General features: G+C 47.7%; 1 protein-coding gene across 1 annotated transcript in view; it reads right to left on the bottom strand.

The window, feature by feature from the left end:
* The window catches only part of NGEF (neuronal guanine nucleotide exchange factor), a 92845-nt gene that overhangs the window by 63580 nt on the left and 6295 nt on the right, over positions 1–22970 (bottom strand). The window contains exons 2-3 of the mRNA XM_084891815.1: positions 5273–5595; positions 1026–1140 (exon numbers count right to left, since the gene is read on the bottom strand). Of these exons, the coding sequence (XP_084747941.1) occupies positions 1026–1140; positions 5273–5519 (362 nt within the window). The 5' untranslated portion in view covers positions 5520–5595. The remainder of the gene's footprint in view (positions 1–1025; positions 1141–5272; positions 5596–22970) is intronic.

Here is a 22970-nt window from a genome sequence, read left to right as displayed (position 1 = left end):
ACACTACCATGTTAACACCCTGATTGCTGCTGCCTCCCTGTATTCTTCTTTCTTTCTTACTATGGAACCAATTTATTAGAGGGTCAGAAACAGACCTGGTCTAAACAACACATGCATTTCCTAGCTTCTCTTGTAGGTGTAGATGGCCTCCATGTGACCTGGTTTGGCCAATGAAATATAAGCACTAATTGGTGGGTGGGCTTCAGGGAAGCTCCTTAAAAGACTAGGCTGGCAAATGTCCTCTCTCCCTCTCCCCCCACTTCCTTGGCTTTCCTTTTCTCTTCCACCTGAACTGTGGCTGTGATGGCTGGAACTCTGGTAGTCATCTTGTCAGATTTCAGAGTAGAAACTAGAAGGAGCCTTGGTCCCTGAAGGCTGTCACAACCCTCTAGACTTCTTCACACAAGAGCCAAATAGGCCTGTGTCTTGTTCAGTTGTGCTATTTGGGTCTGTTGTTGTTGATACAAGCAGCTAAATTTATTCCTAACCAATATAATACCCAAATGTCTAACAACAGGAGCATGATTAACAAACCACAATCCAATCATACTGCAGATCATTTTATAGCCACTACACGATTATGTAGAAAAACATGTAGTAACATGGAGAGATGTTTGTGACATATCATTAAGTAATTTGCAAGACTGGATGTATAGTATGATCCTGTTTTATGAGGAGAAAATATGTATAAGGAATATAGAAAAATAGAAAACAAGACTTGAACCCAATACAATAGATTAAAACCTCTCTCAGTGGTGGTGATATAGTGATTTTTCTTTTTTTTCTGCTTCTCAATGTATGTAATATCTATAATTTCCTAGTTTTGTGATAGAAGAATAACATTGAGGTTATTTTTTAAAAAGAAAATTGTGTATTTTTAAAACATGAACAACTAAAAGTTAGGCCTCTCCCCCCCCCCCCCCCTTTTTTAAACACAAGACACCCTTGTCTCCCACCAAGACTTTGCACAATATCCCTGCTCCAGCTTGTCATGAACCAGCTCCTCATGGCTCCCTGAATCTCACCTCGTTCTCTTGGCTCCTGGGTCCGTTTGAATTTCTATTGGCCAAAGGGGCGTTCTGCTCTGGGAGAAATTCAAAACCGAGGGCTCTTTTACAGATTTTCCATTTCCCAGTGAATCTGTGACATTTAAGAAATGTGTCAAGTTAGAAAATGTGCATTTCCCCCTTTCAGGCAATAATCTCTGACTAGCTGAGTAACAATTATCACCCTAACAGGGGCGGGAGGGGAAGTGAAGAGGGGTGTCCTTCCTCTCCTCACACCCCCGGGGGAAGGGGGATGTGATCGTAGGGTTGCCTCCTGCCCCTAAGGGCTCCGGGACTGTGAGAGGCAGGCTTAGCTGAGGGACCCCCCTCCAGCGCATGAATTTTCATGCACTGAGCCTCTACTATTAAATAATTTACTTTCTGCCAAAACTGGTTTGGCTCAGTGGTAGAGCGTTGGTCTGTGGACTGAAAGGTCCCAGGTTCGATTCCGGTCAAGGGCATGTATGTTGGTTGCGGGCACATCCCCAGGAGGGGGTGTGCAAGAGGCAGCTGGTCAATGTTTCTCTCTCATCGATGTTTCTAGCTCTCTATCTCTCTCCCTTCCTCTCTGTAAATAATCAATAAAATATATTTAAAAAAAAAAAAAAAAGAAAGAAAAAAGAAACTTGGGAAACTTTCCAAAGTCTGAGGAAACAAGTTTAAAAAAATAATAATAATAATTTACTTTCTGCAGAGTGTCCAATCACTCATAGGTGCCAATATTCAGATGTCAATGCACTAGGGTGATTTCAAAGGGGGCCCATTTAGCAGGTGAAACTGGGAATGTCCTCACCTCTTAGAGGCCCAAATCACGAAACGTGAACCCAGAGTGCAAGTGTGTCTGCTTTTATTGTTAGGGAATTAGGAAGTGACTCACTTTTTTTTGGTAAATAAAAATCAAAACTGCTTCACATGTTTTCTTTTGTCATGGGTTCATTTAGAACTGGGTTCATTTTTTCCAGTTTTGTAGAAAAATAGACCAATCCATATGTCCCAGGAAGATGAGTAAGTCTCATGACTAACTCATATTCCTAAAATTACTTAAGACAAAGACATATGTTTTACTCCCAAAGCACAGCATTCCCACAGCAGGCTGATGCCAGGAGGCTGTTAGTCTGCTCCCCTTGGACGCTGGGTCAGGCATTGCTGGGCTGTCTTGGGGAGGTAATTTCTGGGGTGAGGGTGGGGTCGAGGGGGGAAGGGATAGGAGGAGAGGGTGAAAAGAGGGAGTCACTTTAAAAATAAAACTGTGAGTCTGCTGAAAATTTCTGGTCTGTACATACTAGTAAATGGCATCTTTGGGGCTGTTACAGTCTACCCAGGCTCCAGCATTCTCCACTCGGCTTGGAGGCCACAAACGTGAGGCTCTTTCTCCAGTGACTCCATTTCCTTCTCCAGCCTCATCTCACACACAGCCCCATACCCATCTTTTCTCCCGCTCAGAAAGCCCTACCCCTGACCCTAGGCAGCTGTATAGCTCTTTCCTCTGATGTCATGCTGTCCAATGGGGCAGCCGCTAGCTATTACACACTTGAAACGTGGCTAGTGTGACCGAGGAAGTAGATTCTTCATTTTTAAAACTTAAATGAACTTAAACATAAAAACTGGTACTTCAGTCAGCTATTGGAAAACTTTGAAGGATATGTGGAACAATCTGGGTATGTAAATCACTTTTCCAGCTGTACATTTTATGAAATCTAAATCCCGATCAAGCCTTTCCAATGAAAATGAGAGGGGCGGTAAGTATAAATGACTCACCGGATTTCAAAGACATACTGCAAAAAAAATTACAAAACGCCTCACTACTAATTCTTATATTGATTATTGACTATGTGATGAAATAATATTTTGGATTTATTACATTAAGTAAAATGCATTGTTAAAAAGAATTTTACCCACTTCCTTTTACTTTATTAATGTCACTGGAACATTAAAAAAAATAAAATAAAATGACATGTGGCTCGCATTATATTTCTGATGGCCAGAGCTGCTTTACCGGTTTCTCCATCTGCACAGGCTTTGGGACTAGGAGAATCTGAACTCCAGTTCAAGCTGCAGCTCACTAGCTGTGTGCTTTAGGGTAAGTGTTTCAATCTTTCTGGGCCTCAGTTGATCTTTTTAAAAAATCTGTAAAATGGGTATGGTAAGGATACCCTTGAAATGCTAGCCTGACATAGTAACTATACCTAAAAGTGCGTAGCCAAGTTGGCTCCCATTGTTCTCTCTGGCTATGTCCTTACTCATCCTTTAAGACTCATCTTTCCTAATCCCACCAGAAGGGTCTAATTCTTTGCCTTTTCCTCTCGTAAACGTTGACACATTGTTTGCCATAAAATGACATCATCACAATCTTGTGAATTCCTCCTGGGCAGAGACTCCAACTTCCTTTTAAGTTTTTTAATTTATGGAAATTTTCCAACAAAAATTGGGGGAATAATATAATGTACCTCCACGACTGTAATGTTTCAATCATTGTATTTCTCTTGCTGGCACGGTACTTGACATGTGACTCTGTTAGTGTTTTTGGCAGATGGCAAGTAACCACAAATTCTATGCTATTCCTCCCATCAAACAGTGGAGTGAGTTTCTCCATCTGGTTTTATCTGGGCTGGTCCCATTAGCTGCTGGGACCCAAAGAATGTGGTAGAAGTGACTGTGCAGGACCTCAGGCCAGGTCTCAAGGCCTGGTAGCTTCCACTCTTGCTCTCTGGGAAGCCTGTTGCTATGTGAACAGAACAAGCTAGCCTGTTGGAGGATGAGAGACCATATGAAACAGAGTCAAGCAGTCCCAGCTGAGTTCCCCCTTGGGCCAACCAGCTCACTAGCCACCAGAGGCCAACAAGGCTTTCCTTCATCTTCCAAACCCAGATAAGCCAAAGCCACTAGCTGACTGCAAATGTCAAAGTGGCCCAGACAGAGGAGCCACCCTACCAACCCCCAGAATCATCTTACCTAACAATAGACAAACATGTAAATCAACCACACCTCTGCTATGTCCACAGCCAATCAGGAGTGAGTATGCAAATTAACACCCATGGGAGGGGCCGGGACACTTGCTATGAGTGGGACGGAGGGTGGCAGAAGGAGCGGTTTATTCTATTTATAGCTATAGGAGTGGTCTCAGAGGGAGCTACAGGAGTGGTGCTCTGGCTGGGAGTGAAGACTTGCAGGCTCCTGGGCGGCCGGGAGCAAAGCCAGGGGAAGGAAGGCCTAGTCTTTTTTTTTTTTTTTTTTTAAATATATTTTATTGATTTTTGTACAGAGAGGAAGGGAGAGAGATAGAGAGCTAGAAACATCGATGAGAGAGAGTCATCAATCAGCTGCCTCTTGCACACCCCCTACTGGGGATATGCCCGCAACCAAGGTACATGCCCTTGACCGGAATCGAACCCGGGTCCCTTCAGTCCCCAAGCCGACGCTCTATCCATTGAGCCAAACCAGTCTCGGCCAGGAAGGCCTATTCTTGCACAAATATCGTGCGACGGGCCTCTAGTGAGAAATAATAAACATTGTTTTGTCCCTGTGGTTTGAGGGTGGTTTATCATGTAGCAGAAGGCTACCGGGTAGAGTTTAAGTAAGGAGTCATTGGTTGAGTTAGTGAAGCCACTGGATTTAACACAGGGGTTGCCATACTGTCCATTTAGTGGCAGTTGCCACCCCCCAGGTACAACACCAGCATGCTGCCCACTCAGCCATGTGAACCAGTCACAAGGAAGGGAGTCCGTAGCTCTCACACCCCCATTTGTAAATGTTGCTGAACTTTATTCTGCTCAACACACAGTATTTGAGCAGATAGAACTGTGCAAAAACTGGATTAAAAGATTAAGGGTTCCTGCTGCAAACTCTTCTCAAGGTATTCGCCTCACGTATTTTCAGAACAGCAGAAACTCTGGTGACAGCGAAAAGACAGGACAGAACCTCATGCTCCCAGATGTCCCTAAACATAGATAGCTCCAAGACTCGCTCCAGGTATGTTTTGTTGAGTCCTAAAACCAAATGCCTTTTAAAAATCTATTGTATCACTTGGGTCAACACTTTCTCCTAAAGTATTCACATCAGACTATTGGAGGTATTTGAATTCTTTAGATAATGGCTTCGAAATGTTGGGCCTGTCCTGGATCATTTTCATTGCCTCTTATGCTCCTTTCCTCTAATTATGGCTGCTCAGCCCCGGTGATCCCAGCGGGTGTCAGGGAGCAGCTGTGACAGCTGCCCCTCGTACTGACCTGCCAGGTGCCCAGCGTTTGGCTCGGGGGTGTCTCTGGCTTTGCCTTTGCTTCTGCGTATCACGGTGCGATTGAATATGGAGTTTCTCTGAATTGGGTTGTAGTAAAGGGGTCCTTTGTCTTGGATCAGGTTGGCTTGGGGCATTTTCTCTTCTGAGAGTAACTCAGGTCTCACCTTGGCTGCTCCATTAGCAATTTCCCATGGACCATCCGCTGGTTTTTTCTGGTCAAAGTCCTTGGTCTCCATGGAAATAGAGCTGGTTGTTTCTCAATAGAACGACAGGAGATCAGTAAGCTCCCCAAACTTCACCAGTTGTTGAGTCCTTTAGAATGGAAAGAGAACGGTTCTTTTCAGTTAGGATCATCAGATTAACCATTCCATTCAGGGTATGTTTTCCACTCCTATTCAAATTTGATGAAATTTGGGATAATTTGCACATCTTGGGAGCTGCATCTTTGTCAATGAAAATTACAGTTTAAACCATTGCAATTTGGATGCATTCATGTATCATTTTATAATTGAGGCTTGTTTATTCTATTCATAGGATGCACTTTGGGGAAAAATGCTTAGAGTGGCTTATAAAACTAATTTTCAAGTAAACATGTTCTGAATAATTCAGGAGAAAAGGAGTAACAAAAAAAACCCCAACAACAACAACAAGGAGGGGAACTCCAGGAAGCCAACGCCAAGGAAAGGAAGCTGTGCAGACACGAAAGGAAAGAGTTTGGGGAAGAACAGAAAGGGCTGTCGGTGAGGGACAGGTCCTGCCACCCCAGTCGGCAGGAGGATGTGGTTACCGTAAAAGCAAAATTGTTCTTGGGCCACACAGTAGAATGAGAGAGAGTGAGGGGTTTCTGTTCTGGCCAAATGACTGGGGGACCCCTTGCCCCGAGTTCAGATAGTGGCTGAGCGAACAGCAGAGAGCACCCGGGAGGGAGGAAGTCAAGGTCATCACATATCTGCTCTCTGGAGCCTGAGGAGGGGGTTGGCTGTGGGCCATGGGAGAGGGTGGACTTCAGCTTGGAATTTAGAGCTGTCCCAAGGTGCAACGGCTGCTCTGGGGGCCAGTGAATTTCCCTTCAGGGCCATGAGGGGTCCAGACAGGGCCATGGGGAATTAGGAGTGAATGATTACAACATCTCCTCCTCTCTCTTTTCCCTTGCTGTCTATGCCTCCCACCAGGGTTGACTCTGATTCTGATACTGAGGCTCTTTTCAGCTGAGAGCTGGTCTGGGGTCAGCAAGTGAGCAGGGGTCCTGTGGTGGTGGGGGAGGGCGGGCAATGTAGGAGTGAATTGTGGGTTGGGGCTGGTCTGTGGGGGTCTCTGAACCAGGTCAGGGAGTTCCTGCCACATCTTTTTTTTTTTTTTTTTTTTTTTTTTTTTTTTTTTTTATCAATCTTTATTGTTCATATTATTACAAAGGTTCCTCATTTCTTCCCCCCTCCACCAGGTTCCCACCCCACCCTCTGCCCTTTCCCCACCCCCCATTGTCCTGCCACATCATTGATGACCATGAATGAGGAGGTGGCAGGATTCTGGAACTCTGGGCAGGCTGGGCTGAGGGGCCGAGGCCAGAGGGCCGGTATCACAGTAGTATCATCAGGTGTGGCAGGTGAGTACCTAAGACAGGGTGGAGGTTGGGCTGGGGACCTTGTGCCAGAGGAATGACAGGATCGGTGAGTCACAGTGGGTTATGAAGGAGCACGGAGGGGCTGTCCCCACATCGGGTGGTGGCCATGGTGACTGGGCAGGCCACTGCCAGTCGGGGAAGTGGGCACAAAGCTGGCTTGGGGTTGGAGCGTAGGGACGTGCAGGCGGAAAGCCTCCCAGCAGAGTCTGTAGTGGGAAGTGCAGGCGGAAAGCCTCCCAGCAGAGTCTGTAGTGGGAAGTTCTAGACTGAAGCCGGCTGACTGTTACAAACAGGGCAACTTCCTGCTCTGACCACAGCATCTCAAAAACCTCCCTGAAGTAGCCACAAACATGACTGCCTCTTGGCATTTAAGGTTATCGTTACCATTATTCATCACCATTTTGATTTTAGGCTGCTTTAAAAAAAAAAAAAATTCAGGTATAATTTACACCAGTAGAACTTGCCCTTGATAGTGTCCAGGTCTTTGAGATATGACAAACACATACAGTTCATGTAACCAGCACCACAGCCTAAATACAGGACATTCCTTCTTCCCAAAGTTCCCCAGTGTCCTGCTGTAGCCAGCCCTTCCCCCACCCCTTGGGTTGGCGTGATGTCTTTCAGACTCAGCCCAGTGTATCGTGCTGATGGCCAGTGTTGACCGTGCGGTACTATGAACTCATGGAGGCCTGTTCAGTGTAGTGTGAAGGGCACTGGGCTGGGAGTGAAGGGACTGGGTTTGAATCCCCATATCCCGCTGCCTGTAATCCCTTATTTAACTTGAAGTCAGGGCCTCATTTTCCGCCCAGGAACCATGGGGTGGGGATGAGGATAGGGGTGGGGAAGGGATGTCTCTGAGCTCCCTAGCTGACTCTCAAATTCTGGATCAAAGGCGGCCCAGAGAGCCCACAGAGGGAATATCTAGAGAGAGCCCTGGGAGCTGCTCTCAAACCTTCTCTGTCATTTTCTTTAAATGAGTGGCTCTGAAACCTTGAGAAAATGTATTCTAAATCATACCATTTTAAAGGCCGTTACAAACACACACACATGCGCGCGCGCACACACACACACATACACACACACACACACACACACACGAATTTGTGAAACACTCTGGAAAACAACTCTAATTCCACCTCACTTATTGCCTTTATCAGGCAAATGTGTTCTAAATCTGAAACGTTTTTTTATAATCGCTCCATTTCTTCTATATCCATTAACTGCTGGAAGCCAGACAGCCCTACCCCAAATCTAATGAAACTCCTTGGGAGCTTTATGCCCACGTGTTTCTATCCCGGGAGCTTCAGGGTGGAAGTCCGTAGAGTCAGCCTTGTGATTGGAAGGGGGAGGGCTGATGGCAAAGTGGCACCGGCATACCATTCATTCATTCGCTACTCACACAACAAGCTTGGCTGGCTTACTGTCCGTGTCTGTGCCCCACATCTGCCCACATTCCCTCGTTAGGACACTCCAAAAGGGCAGGGCTTCGTCTGTTTTGTTCCTATGTCCCTGGTGCCAGGCATCCACAGCACTCTGTAGACGGATTCATTCCAGGAGGCCGATGTGCCAATCATCCCCATCTTACAGATGAGGGAGCTGCGGGACTGGAGCTCTGGTAACTTGCCCAGGATCACGCAGCTGGCAAAGGGTAAAGCTGGAATCACACCTCATCGGTCTGACTTGTTTGTTGGGGGGAACTGAGACGCATGGGATGTGGTCAGAAGACGCTGTTAAGAAAACTGACTGAAGACTGCCTGGGTGCATCAGGCAGAAGCAGGGCTCTAGGCTGCTCTCTCAGTCCTAGCTCTGTGGCTTTGGGCGTAGGAGCCAGGAGTGACTATTAAACCTCCTGGGGCTGGGCTGAGGGCCAGGGACCTCCCTGCATGAGTCAGTGGCAGTCTGGGAGGTCAGGACACGAGAGAAGGTGGTGGGGCGGAGCGGGAAGCTGCCAGAAACCCAGCTCCGGCAATCCAAGCCAGCTGCTTGGGGTGGGGGGACAATGCATGGTGGGCACAGGGCGGTCCGTGTCTTCAGGTAGGAGGCCCAGGGCAACGCGACTGTGGGGTATGTTAGCCATCCAGCTGGGGGGTGGGAGCATGGTCCAGAAATGTGGCCTGAAAGTCACCCTAGCTGTGACTGACAGCAGGAGGGCTTGAATGCCTGCAGGCAGGTCTCCATGGCAAGATGGCCCCCTAAGAGGGAGGCAGGCCTGGATGACCCCAAGTCACCTGTATATCTCAGCTTTCTTTTTTTTTTTTCCTTTTTCATATTTTTAATTAAAAAAATATATATTTTATTGATTTTTTACAGAGAGGAAGGGAGAGAGAGAGCTAGAAACGTCGATGAGAGAGAGACATCGACCAGCTGCCTCTTGCACACCCCCTACTGGGGATGTGCCCGCAACCAATGTACATGCCCTTGACTGGAATCGAACCCGGGACCTTTCAGTCCGCAGACCGAAGCTCTACCACTGAGCCAAACCAGTTTCGGCACTTTTTAAAATTTTTAAAAATTAAATTATTATCTTTGTACATATACCATTGCCCCCCTCCCCCCTCCCATGCAGCTTTTATTCCTGCTCCTAGCATTGGCACCTTAGGCCCCCCCGCCCCCCCCCCAGGTGAACGGCAGTGTTTACGAGGCTGTAAACAACAAAGGCTTTAAAAACAGGCGGTGGGGAGGGGTGAGGTGAGGTAGAGTCGGGCTGTAGAGGAGAAAGTTAGGTAGCAGAGGGGAAAACAGATGAAGTTTATGGTTTGGGAGAAAAGCCCCAGCGAGGAATGGAGCTCGGAGAGCTGCCACGGAAGGCGCTCTGCTGTGGGGAGGACCTGTGTTGTGAGAATCATGTGACCACTGGGCAAAGGATGACAGCCGGTGCCCTGCCCTGGGGAGGCCCTGGGAACATTTCGGTGTTCTCAGCATGAACAAAGGAGGGAAGAAATGGGATACCCAAAGAGAGGGAGAGGATCCCAAAAGAATTTGAAGTGGAAATTTGAAAATTGGGGAGCAAGGGTGGAGAGGGACAGGATCAAAAAGGCAGCAGGAGGGGAATTCAGGGCAAGGCCCAGACCCCCACTGGCTCTCAACATTGGGGTGAAACCCCACCTGCATCATGGCCATGTGGGGCCAGCATGGGCTTCAGGAAAGGGAAGGGGGGGTTCCCAGGCTGAGGGAAGGGGTGGAGGTCCTTGTAGAACCAAGACTGTGGCCGAATGCAGAAAGTGACCTGCTTGGGGCCTAAAGGGCTGGATGGAGGGTCTCTTCCCAGTGAGCAGGAGAGAGGACTGTACAGAAATAACTGAGTGGGGAAGGGAGTGTGAGAGTGAGCAAAGGGGGTGGGGCTTCTAGGTTCAGCAGGGCGCTTAGAGAGAGGAGGTCTGAGCTGAGGCCTGAAGTCAGCCAGAGAGCCAGCCCAGTAGGCAAAGTTCCAAACTGATGTATCTGTTGGCTTCTGTTCAAGAGGGAGAAAGGGAAACATGAGCTCCAGGCGGTTTTCCTTCAGGCTGTTGATACACTGAGAAAGGATGTGGGGTTTGAGGGAGAAGTTGGGCCTGAGGTCAGAGGGGGAGCAGCATTTGGCAGGAAGCTGGACTTGAAATGGCCCATTGTGACAAGGCCCGAACTAGCCAGAATGCACCCTGGAAGGCTGGCTACTAATTACGGTATTAGCTAAAGGAGCACGGACTGAATAATAGTTTCTAATCCCAACAACGTCTCTTTAGGGGTGAGAGCGCTCTAACACGGTGAGACAGGGCCAGGCGGAAGAGTCCGGGCCTACAGACGCTGGAGCCCCTCTCCTCGCCATGTGGTGCCACCAGCAGTTATACGTCCCGGCAGGCAGGGTCAGACACGGTGACCAAATTCATCCAAAAGACAAAATAGGCTGTGATCGATCAAGTGTGAACAGCCCCCTTTCCTGACGAGGCAATAGAAATCTGTGAAATTAATTTTAAACCAGGGAATTAGACAGTGGTAGAGAGGGGCTGAGCACATTTCTTTCTTTCCTGAAGATATTCTGATGCCAGAGAGTGGTGGCATATACACTACATTTATCTATTTATATATATATAATTTGCAATAGGAAGAAAGCCTGCGAGGAAGGAAGAAATCAGAGGCTCAAAGAACAAACTAGATATTCCTGTTGGCACACGGTCATTGCCAAGCACAGGGAGAGGAGGGACAAAGGCAAAGCACGCTGGAGGTACATAGCCGCCGGGGATGGAGGAGGAGAGGTCACCTGAAGGCACTCCAGGTGATGGCGGGCACAGGAGGGCGGAGAGACTTTAACGGCGGGGCTTTCCCCAGGAACCTCATGTCTCATAAGAGGAATGAAAATCCAAAACACACTGAGCCCCTTTTTCACTTAACACATTGGCCCAAAAACAGAAGCTTGAAAGGTGATCGGTGAAGCTGAGGGGCAACAGGCAGCTCTCTCCCCTTCCCTTCCCCCAATCAATGTCTATCAAAGTGAAAACAACTATACTTTAGCCCAGCAATGTCATTGGCAGGACGTTGGTCCATGGATCTGCTTACACACGTGGGGAGTGGTCTGTGGGCAGGTGACGCAAGTAATCAAAGACAAGATATGCCTCTCGGCCAGAACTGGTAACACCAATTAGACCATTCTAAACATTTCCACAAACGGAATAAAATTCAGGTGTAAAAGCAAGAAAGAGGAAGCTCTATATAGTGGCTAAGGAAGCCGCAGGGGTCCTCAAACTTTTTAAAGTGGGGGCCAGATCACGGTCCCTCAGAGAGCTGGAGGGCTGGACTATATGAACTACTAATTCCTACTGTAACACCTTGGCTGCGCTCACTGCCCAAAAAACCTGGCGGGCCGGATCAGACTCCCCTGGGGGCTGCATGTGGCCCGCGGGCTGTAGTTTGAAGACCCCTGGATTATAGGATATCTCAAGATTAAAAGAAACACAGGATAGAAGAGTATGTATTAAGTTTCCATCAGGGAACAAGGAGAAAATATATTCAAATTTATTTGGATATGCCTAAAAACTGTTAGAGAAGTTAAAAGAAATTAGTTACATATATACACATACGTTTTTAAAATTATTGTGTAAAACCTAAGCAGATGGAGAGTAAGATTGGGAGGGAAAGAGACTTTAACATACTTTTTAATATATATTTTATTTTTTAAAAGTCATGCAATGTATTAAGCTATTCAAAAATAAATAGGTAAATCTCTTGAAAAAGTTGAGTAGGACAGAATCTTCAGGAAGGAAATGAGTCACTTCTGAAAACTGAAGGAGAGGAATTATGTGAAATAACCAAGAAGCACCAAGGGCCTTACCAGGCATCAGTGAAGAGTTTAGCCAGGGGAAACCGAGAGCCAGGAAGGAGAAAAGAAAGCTATGTTGTTTATATCTTCAAAAATCAAGATAACCTCCCCCACCAAATCAGACAGAATAAGAAGGAGCTGTTAAATGAGGTGTTTTAATTCCCTGATTAAAATGTTCTCAGAGTGATTTAAATAAAACAGAGGCAATTTTATAATCCTGAGGCCATCTTAATACAATATAGCACATCAGTGGGTTAGCGACAAAATTAAATACCAATCTTCAGGAAAGACCTTTAAAAGTGAGACTAGAAGAAAACGCATAATGATGAAGAGTACTGTGCACATCACAAATACAGGGATGCTGGAATATCGGAACGAGATCCTGCTCTCATTATTATTAACATGTTTCTTGGGCTTTAGCCAACATAATGAGACATAAAGCAAGCATTATCAGAAAGGAAGATGAACTAATCACAATTTGCAGCTGATATGATTTGAGTGCCTAGATAATCCAAAAGAACCAATTGAGACTATTGGAATATAAAGAATTCAGCCCAGGCCCAGAATAGGATAGATTTACTACCTGTCAACAGTAACAAGAAAGTAGAAAGTAGTAGTAACAAACCCAGAAAACACGGGGTAACCATGTGAATAAACACAAACACCTTAAAAAAAGGAAAAACTTGAAAGATGGAAGGTTTTTCCTTTTTTTAAGGTGTTTGTGTTTAGAGAGGCATGGGTTTTTCTTGGATGGCAAAAATTAAATATATATTCTCCCCAAGTTAATATATAATTTCAGTGCTATTTCAATTTAAAAAACCCAATGAAAAAAACTCACTGGAATGTTTTGATAAAATGATTTTTAAGTTTATTTGCAGGCACTTTGGAAAATAGTTTGGCAGTTCCTCAAAAGGCTAATCATAAAATGACTTAGCAGTTCCATTCCTAAGTATATTCCCCAGAGAAATGAAAATATGTGTCCACATAAAAAGTTGCACATGAATGTTCATAGTCACATTATTCATAATTGACAAAAAAGTGGAAACAACCTGAATGTCTAATTACTGATAAACGAGTAAGTAAACTGGAGTGTATCCATACAATGGAATATTACTCAGTCCTAAAAAGGAATTAAGTATTGGCATGTGCTACAACATAAGGGAGCTCTGAAAGCACTTAGCTAAGTAAAAAAAAGTCAGTCCCAAAGGACCATATAGTGTGTGATTTCATTTGTATGACTTCCCAGAATAGGCAAATCCATAGAGGCAGAAAGTAGATTAGCGGTGGCCTAGGGCTGGAAGGGCTATGGGGAGTGAGTGTCTGCTAATGGGGACAAGGTTTTCTTTTGGTGAGATGTTGACAGTGTTCTAAAATTGGTAGTGGTGATGATTGCATGTTGGGAGCCAGCAGAGTTGAGGCAAGCAACTCAGTCTTAAGGAAATAGAATTAAGTTCCTTCTAGCAGAAGTTATGCGGTGCCCTGAGGGCTTGGCCAGAAGATAAAGATTAACTTGCAGCTTAGCATCTTCCTGCTTAGCATCTTCCTGCCACTTCCCCTTCCTGATCCTCCCCCCTAGATAGCCCAGCCTTGGAATGTTGCACCTTGGAATGTCACACCGCCCCTGGCAGTTAGCCAATCCTGTGTTGCCAGATACCAAAGACCCCCCTGCATAGGCAACCCTGTCCCCCTTTGTCTCTGCTGTATAAATACAGCCATTTCAGAGAATAAAAATCGGAGCTTGATCAGAACCTTGTCTTGCTCCCATTCTTTCACGTTCCTTGTTTGTTCATTCTCTTAGGTGGTTCCTGTGTGCCCCCGTTGTTGCCCCGCAGGTCGGGACAATTGCACTACTCTGTGAATACTAAAAACCATTGGATGTGTACTCTAAAAGGGTGAATTGTTAGAATGTGAATTATATCTCCATAAAGTTGGTATTATGAAAAAGGAGGGGTAGTAATAACACTTTGGAATACTGGTTCGCAGTTTGGGAAAAATATCAGTTTAGATCCTCAAAGTAAACTCCCTAAATAAACTCCAAAGGAATTAAAGCATTAAATATTTTATTTAGACTACAGAACATTCTAAAGAATGTTTTTCCTATGGTTTTATTACCTTTTCCTCCCATTAAACAATGTTTTGTGAGATGTTCTATTTCAATGAGGTAAGATGTATAAATTCACTTTTAATCTACACTAATAAAAGAGAAAGATGCAAATTGACCATACCTTTGTGATGCCCACCAGCCAATCAGGAGTGGGTATGCAAGTTAACCCAACAAAGATGGTGGCTTAATTTGCACACACAGGCACTAAGTGGCTGGGGGCTGGACACTTGCATCATCATCATGGTGAAAATGCAGGCACTCTGCACTGCCCCAGCCACTTCAGGCTTCTGGGTAGCATGGGAAGGCAGAAAGGCGGTTCTGGACCAGAGCAAAGGCGGTGCCCGCAGCCAGGGGAAGGAAGGCCCATTCTTGCATGAATCTTCGTGCATCAGGCCTCTAGTATTTGCATAATATTCTACAGTCGGTCCTCAGGTTATGACAGAGATTTGTTCCCACAGCGAGATGTAATGTGATTTTCACCTTAAGTTGGAACCCACCTACGTAAGCACCTACGTCACTCACATGGAGTATACAGCAGTAATGAAGTGAAACAGTAAAAAAAAAATTAAAAGAAAAATAATAATTCCTGACCTTTACTTGTGGTAAATAAATAATAAAAAACATAAAGCACATATGTACATATGTCGAAATGATGGAACTTTTTTTTTTTTTTTTAAATAAATAAACTATAGGCCTGGTGCATGAAATTCATGCATTGGGGGTTGTCCCTCAGCCTAGCCTGCACCCTCTCCAATCCGGGACCCCTTGGGGGATGTCCGACTGCTGGTTGAGGGATCAGACATCCCTCTCACAATCCAGGACCACTGGCTCCTAACCATTCACCTGCCTGACTGCCTGATTGCCCCTAACCACTCTGCCTACCAGCCTGATAGCCCCCTATCAACTCCACTGCTGGCTTGATTGACACCTAACTGCTCCCTTGCCACCATAATTGACACCTAACTGCTTTTCTGCCAGACCAATCACTCCCACCTGCCCTCCCTTGCAGGCATGGTCCCCCCAACTGCCCTCCCCGCAGGTCTGGTTGCCCCCAACTGCCCTCCCCTGACGGCCATCTTATGACAATGTGGGGGCGGCCATCTTGTGATTACATGGGGGTGGCCATCTTGTGGTGACCATCTTGTGATAATGTGGGAGTGGCCATCTTGTGATGCAAGGGTGTGGGGGTCAATTTGCATATCACCTCTTTATTATATAGGATAGGAGATGATGACACAACCATGAAATGACTTACATCAACAGAGTCCAATGTAACCCGAGGACTGCCTGTATAATATGTCATTTAGAGTTCCATTATTTTATCTTATTTGTTTCCATTGTCTCTTTTAATGTGCATGTAAGTTAGGTTCTTTTTGATTGTAAGAAGAGACAATCATTTGGGGAAAGGAGCCTGAAAAAAAGACAGGAGGTCTAGACTAGGCCAAGGCACTCTGGGGACCAGCCCCTCCATTTCTGTTGGGGTGAAAAATAGGATATTTTAAGAAGGAATTAAATGGTTCCTAAGTCTTTCCAGAGGACCCTGCAGGAAGCAGTACAGGTGTTTAGAACTGGAGGGTAGAGCCAGGCAAGCATGGGCTGTCAACCCTGCATCCTCCTCGCTGACTACATGAGCTGAGCATGTGGCTTTCTCTTGGGACCCCATGCTCCTCAACTGTCATGTAGGGTGCACAAGCATTACCTAAGTATTGATTCATGGAAGCTGTTTGTGCATTATTGTGCAAATTAATACACAGTGATAATATTTCCATCTATAAATATAAAGCATGTTTATTCTTATATTGCACTTATTCAACACAGCATAAATTAAAAAGAGGACAAAAGAAAGAAGAATAAAAAGGTGGGGCCTTAAACTCAATGGGTTAGAGAAAGCACTCAGATGTTTGTTTTTTTCCTAATAAATAATTATAAACATTTAAAAAGTAAAACAAAAACAAATTCAATGGGAGATAAAGTTTAAAAATTTCCATTACAAAGACTTGTTATGGATGGGCCCAAATCGCCCCTGAGCTTCCTAGCAGCCAATGTGAAAAGGGAAATGTGTCAGGGACCCATTCTATTGTGTTCAGGGATAAAAATCACCAGTCACTCAGGAGAAAATATGTTAGTAGTTAGTGCTAAGGTTGGCTAAGGGATTTCTCTTTTGGGGTTTTGCGGAAGTGCAGTGCAGTGATTTTCAAACTTTTAAGAGCTTATTAAATATATAAATCCCTAGACCCCATGCCCAGAATTTGGACTAAGGCTGAAGTGGGTCCCAGAAACATGCATTTTAGAGATTGTCCCTCCCAGGTGATGCTACTCGTTCTATTAGGTGGTCTGTCTCCTGAATACAAGGGTTGTACATGCTCATGCAAACAGGTGTCTGAAGACCCTTCCTCTGTGTCCTTCAGTGTAGACTGATGGCTTCACACAGACACAGCTAGCAGAAGTCACTCTACAGGTGACACCATGCAGGCTTCTGCCTGACAGCGGGGATTTCAGAGGGGACATGGACTCTGATCTTCCTCTCGGTGGAGGGTTTGGTAGATGTTTGGTAGATGTTTGTTTAAGACCATGTTGAGATTGAGCTCCTAGATGGCTCATATAGCTATGGCTCATCTGTTTTGCCTGCTAACTACCTGCTTGGAGTAGGGGATTAGGGAGGGTGAACAGCCCTAAGAAAAATGAGAGGATTGGGAGGACCAAGATGATCTCATTAAGAACATTGTTTTGACTGTAGACAGGGGATGGAGCCCAGAGTTCAGTTCTAGGATGTCAAAGCCCTGAACCGTCTAGCCTGGAAAATTCCTTGGTGAGGCGAGATTCTCCTTTTGGCTCTCAACTCACCCCCACCACCACCAGCGGAGTAAAACATCCACAGAGTGTTTTCTTGTGCAATATTGCTTCCTGGTGTCCCCTCCAAGATAAACTCTCTGTAACATCCACCAAAGCAACTGAATGAGGCCTTTTGTTCTCTGTAAATGTATCTACAAACCAGGGAAGAAGTGGGAACAGCAGCTTTTACCAAAAATGGCGACATGATTTAGATGGGACAACCAACAGCTCTTCTTTCTTGCTTTCATTAGCCGCCATCTGTTGACGCCATTTTTAGGTCGAGTTCACGAAACCCTTTTGGCCAAGGATGAAAGAGTGCCTAACTTTTTACTCTCTGGAGCAGGGGCACAGACCCCCAGGTCTTTCCCACGTGATTTCAACCACTTATTAGGCTATGCAATGACGAGGGAGCTGGCACTTCTATTTTACCCTTTCATATAGTAAAAAAAAATTTTTTTTAATTATGTTTGTAAAATATTTAAGTGTCCATATCTTAAGTGCTAAATGGTACTACACCGTGTAACAGCATCCAGCCCCAGAAAGAACATCCCCAGTACTCCAGAAAGCCTCTGTGCACCTTCCCCTCCCCGGCCCAAGGGTAGCTTCTGACTTCCAACAGCAGGGATTAGTTTTGCCTGTGTTGGTCCTTGATGTAAATGGAATCCTTTAGAATGTTCTCTTTTGTGTCTGACTTCTTCCCAAGACCACAGGCTTGTAAGATCCATCCATGCTGTTCCATGCTGTTCCAGGCTCTTCTGCACTGTTCCATGCTAGTCCACATTGTTCCATGCTGTTCCGTGTTGTTCAGTGCTATTCCATGCTGTTGCAGGCTGTTCCACATGGTTGTAGAGTTTGTTCCCATTCATCGAAAACAAAGGTTCTCTACCCCGGCGTGGGTCTCAGAACCACCTGCAGAGTTTAAAGCACAGATTGCTGAGCCCCACCCTCGGAGTGTCTGATGCAGGAGGCCTGAGTTGGCCCAACAGTTTGTATTTCTAACAGATTCTCAGCTGCTACTGCTGCTGCTGGTCTGGGGACCACGCCATGACAACCGCTTCTTGAGTCTGGCAAACTCCCTTTCCTTTGGGAAAGGCATCTAGGCTTGTTGTTATGGTTGCTTCCAGAACCGCCGAGGGACAGCACTGACCCGCAGGCTGGTGAGGGATGGGCAGTGTAGAGGCCATGTCCAGGGCGGGGGAAGACCAGACCCTGCCCGAGCTGACACCGGCCTCTGCCGGTCAGCGAGGGTCAGATGGTGGGTTTAGCTTCTGGGCCGTCCCCTTCCTGATAGGGACTCCTGCACTTTGAATCCTTGGAGCTTCTGGGCTTATGAGCTGGGCACGTCTGAGCCCGGCTTTCTGTCTCCTTCAGGAGTGGGTAGGATCTGGTGGAAATTTCCGGAACATAAACTGGTTCCCAGAGTCCTGCTGCATGCACATAGCACCAACCGGCTCCTTCCCTCCCCCACCCCTGATGCTGTCACCACTGGGACACCAGCCACTCCCAGCCCTCAGAGGGGGCTCCGGTGAGGGGCTCACTGGCTCCTCCTCATTCCAATCTCTGTTTCCCAGGCTTCAGATGCGTGTGAGCCACCAGCCTCTCCGTTGCCTCCTGTGTCCCTGCTAATGTATCACGTCCCCTCCTCCCTCAGTCTCCGTCCCCCCCCCCCCCCCCCCCCCGCCCCTGCGCCCGGGTCTCATCTGTTGCCAGGGCTTGAACTGGCTGTTCTTTCCAGATGGCCTTGCTCTCCCTCTGAGCTGTGGCTGACGGTCCAGTCTCCGCCTGACACCACTGGGCAGCTGCCCACAGGCCACAAGTCCGCCACTGTGTCGAGACAGGGTGTCCTGAACGGATAGACGGAGGCTCCTGGCCACCCACAGCCACCCTCCCAGTGGTTTCTGAAGAGGACAGGATGGGGGCGGGCCAGCCTGAAGTGCTGGGAGAACAGCAGTGCCTTGGGCCACAGCTGGTGACGGAGGCCACCCCGCCCAGAGAGGAACTGCCCTGAGCTGCAGACACAGTTCTTGCTCCTGGATGGAACCAGCAAGGGGGTTGTGTCAGGCACGTTCCCTTTTAGATCCTCATAGAGCCCTTGGGGAGGAGGAAAGGAAGGGACTGTTGTCCGTCACATTTTAGAGAAACCTAGTCACTTGCTCGAGATGCAGCTGGGCAGTGGCTGAGGCAGAATTTGAACCTGGGTCTTGTGGTCCCAGAGCCCTCCTTGCTGCTGGGAGGACAGGAATGGCCAGTGTCGGAGGGAAGGGGAGAGACTGGCTGTGGCGATGGAGATGGCTTAGGAGGCAATGCAGCCCTTATCAAAGAGCAGCGACCAGGATCTGAGCACTCGGGGCACAGAGCCTGAGCCAGGACAGCCCAGCCCTGTCCTTTCTGGGGGCCCAGCCACCAGGCTCCCCAGGGACTCCCTGTTCAGAGAACCTCCCTCCACACTGTGCGGAAGCTTCTTTATGGGGAGACCTGGGTAGTTTGGGGGCAGGGGCTCAAGCCAGGTGCAGAAGTGTCCCCCCCAAAGTGGCTGAGGCCCACAGCTGCCCAGGTTTCTTAGTGAGGGGGTGGGTGGGGTGGTGGAGAGAGGCCTCTCACCAGCTCCCTGCCTCTTATTCTTAGTCAGGCTGAGACTGTGGGGCCCCGGGCGCAGAGGGGAAGACATGGTGTCCACCTAAACATGTCCTGACTGGACTCTGGGGATGGGTCTCCCCCAGTCCTTGATACAACTTGATCCTCAGGTGATGATCTGGAGGGTGATGCCCACTTAGCTCACATGGAGCTGCACCGGTCCGCTGTGTCCACAGTGGGTTGAAGCTACACGCGGAGTAAGGCTGAGCCCACCCTGTGTTAGGCCCAGGGTTGTCAGACAGACGTGGTCCCCAGTGCAGGGTCCCGGAAAGCAGACAGGAGGGAATTTCCTAATATCCCCTGTCATCCCAAACGTGAGTGACCTTCCTGTGGCTTCCCTTTCCTTGGAAGGGGCTCTCACGTGTGCAGGGATGGAGCGAGGATGGAATGAGCTCACGGGCCTGGCATCCCATCAACACACTGTAAACGACACGCCTGCTGCTGCTCTTTTTACTCTTTGCAACTCAATGAGTGGCCACTTGTTTAAATTGTTTTTCCTTTTTGATGTAAAAAGAAACCATATGATGAAGGTGCCATATGATGTCCAATATAAAAAGCAGGTTTAAAAATTTGAAAACCAATGGAAGGTCCATCAGAGGGCCTCGGCTAGGTCCCAGTGAGCGAATCTATGCCTTGTCCCCAGGGACTGGCTGGTGGCACCCCTGAGAGCCCCATCCCCTCTGATCGTATCAGTGACAGCAGCCACCCTCATCTGGGTTGGGGAAGAGAAGGCTCAGCCTACTTTCTCAAAGTGAAGCCAGAGCTAGCTGTGCCACCTTCCCAGTAAGAGAACTTTTACCTACTTATTGGTAGCTGAGCCTCTTTCGTGTCCTGGCCATCGTGTCCAGGCGGTGAGCAACAGCAGGGAGTGAGCTGGGGACAAGGACCACTCCTTCTGGGTGAGCCTCCACCAGCACCGCCCTTGGCAAGCTCCCACCCTCCTGTGGTCCAAGGTCCCAGCCCACGGGAGGCTGGGCAGGGCTCCTGAGCTCCGAGTCACCGGGCAGAGCAGACGCTACACAAAAGCAGGCAATGTCATTCCCACAGCCAAACGGGGATCGTTATAGGCAGGAAGCTGCACACCAACACTGAGTCTTTGTTGGGCTCCAGTGGTGGGACCGTTTGCATGTCGGAGTTGCTGTGAGCTCATCACTCAACCCCTAGCCTGGCGGGTATAAAAAGGCCTGCTGCAATGACAGGGCCAATACTGGTCTTAGTCAGCTCAGGCTGCCCTAACAAACTGCCATAGATAGGGTGGCTTGAACAAGACAGTTGTTTTCACACAGCTCTGGAGACTGGGAGTCTGAGGTCAGGGTGAAGCATGGTCAGGTTCTGGTGAGGGCCCTCTTCCTGCCCTGTAGACGGCTACCTGGTTGTGCCCTTACGTGGCCTTTTCTGGGTGTCTATGTGAGCAGAGAAGGAGGGAGGAAGACACGGGGAGGGAGAGAGGGGAAGACGGAGGGTGGACGAGGGAGAGGAAGGAAAAGAGGGGACTAATCCCATCATAAGGACCCCCACCCTTATGATCTTGACTAACCTGAATTACCTACCAAAGGTCCTTCTCCAAATGCCATCACATTGGGGCTTTGGGCTTGAACATATGAATTGGTGTGTGTATGTGTGTGTATGTGTGTGTATGTGTGTGTGTGTGTGTGTGTGTGTGTGTGTGTGTGTGTGTGTGTGATATGTGCATTCAGTTCATAACAATTGGCAAAGGAATGGAGGGGGTACTGGGGTTTCTGGTTGGGAAATCTGAATCCCAACCAGATTTCTCAGAATGGCTCTGGGCAGTCAGAACTTGACCTGGAAGGCAGCATCCTTCCTTCCTGCTCCAGAATCTTCCTAGAGGGTTTGCTTCACCCTTAGCCCTGGAAGAGGAGGTCTCTGAGAGCCATGACCCCAGCCTCCTGGTCATAACTGACCAGACAGAGTGGACTTTTGACCCAGGAGGAGTCAACCCAGAGGCTGGGCTGAGCCAATCAGATTCTCTCTCTCAGGTGAGGATTGAGACAGAGGCCAGGCCAGTGAGCAGGCTCTGGGCTGAATGGTCATGGGATTGGGGAGGTATTTTGAAATGGCCAGGATGGGCCAGATATACGTGTAGTAGGGCCAGCTCTGTGTATGGTGGGGAGAGGGGAGGTAGAGAGGGACGAGGGGTAGGGGCGAGAGAGAGAACAGAGCAGAAGAATGAGAGGAAGAGAGAGATGTGTAGCGTTACCATTTCCTGTCCTTGGTTTTCGCCCTCAGCAGGCCTAGGTGTTCATAGCGCCCTTTAGCTCCAGTGTTTTCTTCAATAGTGTCTCTTAAAAACTTTTCTTACGGTCTGAAGGGACTCCTATGCATACTTCCCAGTGGTCTGAAGCTGGACTTCCCAATTAGTGGTCTATCTAGGTTTTCAACACTCTGATTTAGACATGAGGTTGACCTGATCAGTCATGTCCTCGGTGGGCTCTGTCCACTCACAGTCTGAGCCTGGCTGTGTTCACCCTCTGAAGGCCCCAGGTCATGAGACAAGAGGTGGCCCCCTCGCTCAGGCCCCAGAGAGCAGGCAGGAGGAAATTTGGTGATGTTCCCCCATCATCCTAAATGTGAGCACCCCTCCTCCGGCCTTTCTTTCCCTTCTGGAACTTTCTGTCATCTGTGCGGTGCTGGAAGCATTCCAAGAGCCTTTGTGCCCCTCCTGGTGTGATCCTGTGCTCTCCCTGCAGGTGGGAGGGAGGTGACTCTGGCCCTGGGGAGAGTATATGGAGGCACACGGTGAAGTGAGACATACAGAGGCACCGGCTCTGGGGTCAAGACTCATGGAGTGTGCCTGGGCCTAGAAGGTGGGTGGAGAGGGGAGTGGGAGCAACCAGAGAGAATGGGACGCTGGAGAGAGGTGGAACGTCATGGGGAGTTGTGGGGCTGGGATTTTGGATTTGGTTTGGGTGAACAAGTTATGCAAGAGGGAGATACAATACTTGCAGAGATGTTGAGGGGCTGTGATTTCTTAAATTATCCATAGGGTTTAGAGTCTAAACTTTAGACGAACCCAGAGAGCTCCCTGTTCCCCTCCAGTGTGGGATGTGAGCCTGGAATGGGAGTTTATTATAGGAGGTACATCAACCATTCCAAACATTAATATTATTTATTTTAGAAAAATCCAATTAGCACATCGAACCTGCAACTTCACAGATGTCAATGCTTAGGATGAAAATAAATAG

The sequence above is a fragment of the Pipistrellus hanaki genome (assembly GCF_964339955.1).
Source record: "Pipistrellus hanaki genome assembly, chromosome: 8".
NCBI lineage: Eukaryota > Metazoa > Chordata > Mammalia > Chiroptera > Vespertilionidae > Pipistrellus > Pipistrellus hanaki.
The sequence above is the reverse complement of the archived record's forward strand: the minus strand, read 5'-3'. Positions and strand labels throughout refer to the sequence as shown.